This window comes from Papio anubis, unplaced genomic scaffold, assembly GCF_008728515.1.
Source record: "Papio anubis isolate 15944 unplaced genomic scaffold, Panubis1.0 scaffold539, whole genome shotgun sequence".
In the NCBI taxonomy this organism is placed as follows: Eukaryota; Metazoa; Chordata; class Mammalia; order Primates; family Cercopithecidae; genus Papio; species Papio anubis.
In genome coordinates this window covers 45,697-52,946 of record NW_022165601.1, presented here as the reverse complement: position 1 = coordinate 52,946, position 7,250 = coordinate 45,697, and the positions used below count along the sequence as shown (strand labels likewise).

General features: G+C 50.8%; 1 protein-coding gene and 1 pseudogene across 1 annotated transcript; both read right to left on the bottom strand.

Annotated features, from left to right (window-relative positions):
• Nucleotides 1-3: 3 nt before the first annotated feature.
• LOC116273308 (putative POM121-like protein 1) lies at nucleotides 4-1,069 on the bottom strand (the record flags this gene model as incomplete). Its single annotated transcript, XM_031662302.1, is given in 2 exon segments — nucleotides 4-876; nucleotides 878-1,069. Coding segments are annotated over 2 exon segments (1,065 nt in total), but the record flags the coding sequence as incomplete, so codon positions are not given.
• Nucleotides 1,070-5,878: 4,809 nt separating this feature from the next.
• Nucleotides 5,879-6,339, bottom strand: LOC116273309 (annotated as a pseudogene).
• Between the last annotated feature and the right edge of the window lie 911 nt (nucleotides 6,340-7,250).

Sequence of the window (7,250 nt, the reverse complement as noted above, 5' to 3'; positions counted from 1 at the left end):
GAACAGGGGGCCTGGTGGTCTGTGTTTCTTCCCAGACACAGAAGCTGTAGAGGGAGCCTCTGCAGCAGATGCTAGGGGAGCCACTGGGCCCCGGGAGTCTTGGGACTTGTCTCTCTCCTGCTGTGCATCCATCCTGGGTGCTTTAGGAACAGCAGGGAGACCAGAAGTACCTGTTGCAAGTGAGGACAAAGCATGGGAAGGCCGGGAGGGTCTGTAGTCCCAGATGGCCTTGGCCTCACCCCGCAGTACACTGCACTGGAACGCTGCCTCCCTCTCCAGGTCCAGGTCTTCAGCAGTGACCGGGAACCCTAACTCTAAGGGAGGTGGCAGCATCAGAGGCTCCCCTCGCCTGCGTGGCAGCAGGGGAAACTTGCGTCTACGGGGCCTAGAGGCCTGGGATCTGGGGCAGCCATTCCTGGGGGTGAGTGTCTGCCCTGGTGTTGTATCCGCTGCCTTTTCACACTGGGTGTGACCCGAAGGGACAGCCTGAGGCCTGGCCTCACTCACTGTCTTTGAGGAACTGAGGGTCAGCTGACAGTGGGATGAGGCTGGCCCCCCCATCCTCCTCTGTTTTAGCCATGGGAAGCCTCCCGTGGAGCTGTAGGAGCTCGAGATGGCATTTCGTTTGGTGCACGAGCTCGTCCAGGAGGTCTGGGATGTCTGCTTATATCTGACTTCTGACCTCTGGGCATGGAGGTCTCTCTGCAGTGGCCCAGGCCTGGGCACAAAGGGAGAGAGGCCTCCATTGTCCCGCAGGGGCCAAAATGCAGACCGTGCATCCCCGGTGACCACGGGGACCCTTCTCCGATCATCAGGATTCTCTTGGACTCTGGGGTCCTTGTCCTGCTCAGGCATCCCTGCCCCGCTCTCCTTAAGGTCCCCTCAACACGATCTTCCCTGGACACGAGTCCGGGGACAGCCGGGTGTTGTGGGCCCCAAAGGGGTGACTCCCTGCTCCTGGCCCCACAGTTTCCTTGTGCTCAGTGCAGGGGCTGAGCCACAGGACGCCCTGGAATTGGAGCACACAGCACTGGCTTGCTGTGGTACCTGTACAATCAAATTGAAGGCAGGATCACCAGGAAGGAACGCAGGGCTTGAAGGATCACGGAAAACCTTCTTGGAGTTGTCTTGACACCACTGATGCCAAGTGTCTGGATGCTTGTAGGATGGCCTGCCACTCCGTCCAGGGACAGGAGCAACCGGGAGATCCCACAAGCAAAGTGAACTGGGGGATGGGCTGAACGGGCTCCAGGCAACTGAGCCCTACTGGCAGGTCCTCAGCCGCAGGCTGGGACAGGAATAAGGGGCACAGAGTGCCCAGGTAACCGCTCCTGGGAGCAATGGGGAACCGTCCAACGCTTGAACTCTCGAGAGCTGGGCTCTGAGGTCCTCGTCGAGCTGCCAACTCGGCCGAAGGCTAAGCGAGCAGTTCTTCTGTTGCCGGGCAACGCGCCTTTTAAACCTGAGGGAGTGGGTGCGCGTGCACAGAACGGCGCGAGAGATAGAGCGACCTTAACGGATTAGCCTGGCAAGATACCGGCGGGAAAGGCACCTGCTGGTTGCCAGGCAACGCATCTTTTAAACCTGAGGGAGTGGGTGCGCGTGCACAGAACGGCGCGAGTGATAGAGCGACCTTAACGGATTAGCGCGGCAAGACACCACGCGGGAGGTGCCTGCTGGCAATGGCGGGAGGTGGACATTGGTGGGGGCACGCAATAGATACTGGAAGGAGAGACCGGCGCACAAAGGTTGTGGGAAGAACAGGTGCTCACAACGGCTGCAGATCCGCCTGTGGATCACTGAAAATTTCTGCTCTGCTGAGGCGGAGATTGCAGTCAGCTGAGATTGCACCATTGCACTCCAGCCTGGGCAACAAGAGCAACACTCCTTCTCAAAATAAAAAAGAGAAAAAGGAAAAAAAGAGGCCAGGCACAGTGGCTTATGCCTGCAATCTTAGCACTTTGGGAGGTCGGGGCGGACGGATCACGAGATCAGGAGTTGGAGACTAGCCTGGCCAACATAGTGAAATCCCGTCTCTATTAAAAATACAAATTTAGTCAGGCACGGTGGCACACGCCGGTAGTCCCAGCTACTCGGGCGGCTGAGGCACGAGAATCATTGAACCCCGGAGGCAGGGGTTGTGGTGCTCCGAGATCGCGCCACTGCACTACAGGCTGCGCAACATAGCCAGACTTTTTTTTTTTTTTTTTTTGTACGTAGTCTCCCCTCTGTCACCCAGGCTGGAGTGCAATGGCGCGATCTCAGCTCACTGCAAGCTCCCCCTCCCGGGTTCACCCCATTCTCCTGCTTCAGCCTCTGGAGTAGCTGGGACTACAGGTGCCCGCCATCACGCCCGACTAATTTTTTGTATTTTTAGTAGAGGCGGGGGTTTCACCGTGTTAGCCAGGATGGTCTCAATCCCCTGGCCGCCTGATCCACCTTCCTCGGCCTCCCAAAGTGCTGGGATTACATGCGTGAGCCACGGGCCCGGTCGAGACTCTGTCCTTAAAAAAAAAAAAAAAAAAAAAGCTGGGCACGGTGGCACTTTGGAAGGCGGAGGCGGGCGGATCACAAAGTCAGGAGTTGGAGACCAGCCTGGCTTAAACAGTGAAATCCCGTCTCTACTAAAACTACAAAAAATTAGTCAGGCTGGTGGCGGGCGCCTGTAGTCCCAGCTACTCCGGAGGCTGAGGCAGGAGAATGGCGTGAACCCGGGAGGCGGAGCTTGCAGTGAGCCGAGATCTGGTAATTGCGCTCCAGCCTGGACGACAGTGCAAGTGTCTCTCTCAAAAAAAAAAAAAGAGAAAAAGGGTTTTTAATAGACACTGAATAATTACGATTTAGTTGAGCTAGAAATCTATTTAGTTTCTTCCATATTTTTCCAAAACTTTCATCCTTTTTTTTTTTTTGGAAGCGGAGTTTTGCTCTTGTCCCCCAGGCTGGAGTGCAATGGCGCAATCTCAGCACCTGCTGGCAATGGCGGGAGGCTGGGGGACGCTCGCCCAACAGGTACTGGAGGGAGAGGCGCGCGCAGAAAAGACATGGGAAGACCAGGCACGCGCACAATGGCTGCAGATCCGCCAGTGGATCACTGAAGATTCCTGCTCTCCTGCAGAGCTGGAGACTGAAGGGAGCTAAGATCTCATCCTTGCACTCCAGCCTGAACAACAAGAGCGAAACTCCGTCTCGAAAAGAGAAGAAAAAGAGAGAAAAGAAAAGAAAAAGTAATGGCCAGGCGTGGTGCCTCACGCATCCCAGCACTTTGGGAGGTGGGGGCCAGCGGATCACGAGATCAGGAGTTGGAGACCAGCCTGGCCAACATAGTGAAACCCCGTCTCTACTAAAAATACAAAAATTAGCCAGGCATGGTGGCACGCACCTGTAGTCACAGCTATTCCTGTAGCTGAGGCAGGAGAATCACTTGAACCTGGGAGAGGGAGGTTGTGGTAGGCTGAGATCCCACCATTGCACGCCAGCCTGGGCAACAGAGCGAGACTCCGTCTTAAAACAAATTAAAAAAAAGAGAAAGGGTTATTAATGCACTTTTATGCCTGTGTCTTCAATTTGCTTAGGAACTAGAAATCCATTTGGTTTCTTCCATATTTTTCCAAATTTTTCATCCTTTTTTCTTTTTTTGAGATGAAGTTCTGCTCTTGTCCCCCAGGCTGGAGTGCAATAGCACAATCTCAGCTCACTGCAACCTCTGCCTCCTGGGTTCAAGCGATTCTCCTGCCTCAGCCTCCTTAGTAGCTGGGATTACAGGCATGCACCACCTGGCCTGGCTAATTTTTGTATTTTTAATACAGACAGGGTTTCACCATCTTGGACAAGCTGGTCTCGAACTCCTGACCTCAAGACAGAGTTTAGTAGAAACTCTGTCTCTACTAAAAATACAAAAATGGCCAGGCGTGGTGTGGTGGTTCACTCCTGTCATCCTAGCACTTCGGGAGGCTGAGGCCGGCAGATCACCTGAGGTCGGGAGTTTGAGACCAGCATGACCAACATGGAGAAACCCCGTCTCTACTAAAAATACAAAATTAGCCTGGTGTAGTGGTGCATGTCTGTAATGCCAGCTACTCAGAAGGCTGAGGCAGGAGAATATCTTGAACCTGGGAGATAGAGGTTGTGCTGAGCCGAGATTGCACCATTGTACTCCAACCTGGGCAACAAGAGTGAAACTCCATCTCAAAACAAAAATTAGCTGGGTGTGGTGGCAGGTGCCTGTAATCCCAGATACTCGGGAGGCTGAGGCAGAAGAATTGCTTGAACCCGGGAAGTGGAGGTTGCAGTGAGCCAAGATCAGGCCACTGCACTCCAGTCTGGGCAACAGACGGAGACTCAATCTCAATAGATAAATAATTATTAAGACAAAAATAAGGACATTACATAAACCATGTTATACCAGTGATTTTTGAAAATATCCAAGCAGTTTTATAGAAAAATATAACTCAGGCCAGGTGCGGTGGCTAGTATCTATAATCCCAGCACTTTGGGAGGCCGAGGTTGGCGGATCACCTGATGCCAGGAGTTCGAGACCAGCCTGGCCAACATAGTAAAACCCCAATTCTACTAAAACTACAAAAATTAGCTGGGCGTGGTGGCACATGCCTGTAATCCCAGCTACTCATGAGTCTGAGGCTGGAGAATCACTTGAACCTGGGAGGCGGAGGTTTCAGTGAGCCGAGATCAGGTGACTGCGGTCTAGCCTGGACAACAGAGAAATTCCGTCTCAAAAGAAAAATACAACTTCATAAAAAAGAAAAGTTTGTCTAGATCTAGAACCATTACAGGAATTGAATGGTTATTTTAAAATCTGTATCCCATCCCTTCAAAAATCTCACAAAAAACAAAACCAAAGAAAGCCTGGCCCAGATGATTTTATAGATTAAGTCCAGCTAACATTAAAGAGAACAGAAAGTCTATCTTCTATATAATTTTTAAAAAATAATTTATTTTTTAGAGGAAATCTCACTCTGTAGCCCAGACTGGAGTGCAGTGGCATGATCTCTGCTCACCGCAAACTCCACCTCCCAGCTTCAAGCCATTCTCCTGCCTCAGCCTCCACAGTAGCTGGGATTACAGGTGCACCCGGCTAATTTTTTGTATTTTTAGTAGAGACGGGGTTTCACAATGTTAGCCAGGGTGTTCTTGGACTCCCGACCTCAGGTAATCTGCCTGCCTGGGCCTCCCAAAGTGCTAGGATTACAAGCATGAGCCACAGTGCCCAGTCTACATTTTTTTTTTTTTTTTTTTTTTGAGACGGAGTCTCACTCTGTTGCCCAGGCTGGAGTGCAGTGGCGCGATCTGGGCTCACTGCAAGCTCCACATCCCAGGTTCAGGTCATTCTGCTGCTGCCTCAGTCTCCCAAGCAGCTAGGAGTACAGGCACCCGCCACCACGCCAGGCTAATTTTTTGTATTTTTAGTAGAGATGGAGTTTCACCATGTTAACCAGGATGGTCTCGACCTCCTATCCTCGTGATCCGCCGGCCTTGGCCTCCCAAAGTGCTGGGATTACAGGTGTGAGCCACTGTGCCCGGTCCCGGCCTATATAATCTTTCAGAAAAAGCAGCAAATGGAATTCTCCCCAACTCATTGTGAATTTAGTATAGGCTTAATACCAAACCAGACATCAATAGTACAAGGAGGCAAAAGTATAAGCTAACTTCTTATGGACATATATGCAAAAATGCTAAATAAAATATTAGTGAATAATCCAGCAATGGATTAAACATGTATCACGACCACGTTGTGGTTTTTCTAGGAAACTAAGATGAAGTAATAAAAGAAAAAACTATTAAAGTAGTACAAACTATCAAAGGAAAAAACCTGTATGATCATTGCAATGGGGTCATTTGCGACATCATTTAATTTTTTTTCTTTTTTAAGTCTTTTTGGCTGTAAGTTTATTCAATGCAAAATAATCCTCTCCAATTTTACTGAGGTGGCTGACCGCATCCATGACCAAATCCGTCTATAAACTGGAATTTGGTTGCTGACCCAGCCCCAGCCTCGGCTTTCTTGTCAGCACCAGGAGGCACAGCACTCCCTCTGTATGTATCTCTGTCGGCTTCCCCTCTTGTGAGGCTTGCAGGTCGCTCACCCTCCAGACCTTTAGGACAAGGCCTGCCAGTCCCTGGACGGCTGTGGCGTAGCGTGGCCGGCACAATCTCCGGGGGCAGATGAAGGTAATCACAGAGATACTGGATACCTTCACTGATAAGGTACCAGTAGAAATGTCTCCAGGCAAAGTGTTCCTTCTTGTAGTAGCCTTGGGACTTGAAAGACTGCATGGCCTTCATGACATGAAGGTTGGGCATATTCCTTTTTTTTTTTTTTTTTTTTTTAGTCTTACTCTGTTGCCCAGGCTAGAGTGTAGGGGCACAATCCCGGCTCACTGCAACCTCCACCTCCTGGGTTCAAGCAATTCTCCTGCCTCAGCCTTCCGAGTAGCTGGGATTTCAGGGAACAGTATTTTCTTTTGTCAAAAGAGCCTCTTACGCCTTTGATAATATTTCCCAAGCTTATCATAGATACAAGCTTTTAAAGAATGACATTTGCAGTCACCCAGTAGGACACATCTCGAGATGAAATCAGAGTTGTAGGCTTTGTAGACAACAGCAGTCATTTCTTTTGGCTTCCGGGAGTAGAGGGGGACTGCCGTTTTGCTAATGTAGGTGATACCAAAAGGACTATAGTAAGTTTTTCTTAGTAATTAAAAACCAGGCTGGGCGCGGTGGCCCACGCCTTCACTCCCGGCACTTTGGGAGGCTGGGGAGGGCGGATCACCTGAAGTCAAGAGTTTGAGACCAGCCTGACCAACATGATGAAATCCTGTTGCCATTGAAAACACAAAAATTAGCCAGGTGTGGTGGCGCACACCTGTAATCCCAGCTACTGAGGAGGGTGAGGCAGGAGAATCACTTGAACTCGGGACGCAGATGTTGCAGTGAGTCAATATCGCACCACTGTACTCCAGCCTGGGCGACAGAGCGAGACTCCGTCTCAAAAGAACAAAACAAAAACCAGACATAACAAGGCCGAATGCGGTGGCTCACACCTGTAATCTCAGTAGTTTGGGAGGCCAAGGAGGGCAGATCACCTGAGGTCAGGAGTTCGATACCAGCCTGGCCAACATGGTGAAACCCCGTCTCTACAAAAAATATATAAATTAGTCGGCGTGGTGGACATGCTTGTGATCCCAGCGGCTTGGGAGGCCAAGGCAGGAGAATTGCTTAGGAGGTAGAGGGTG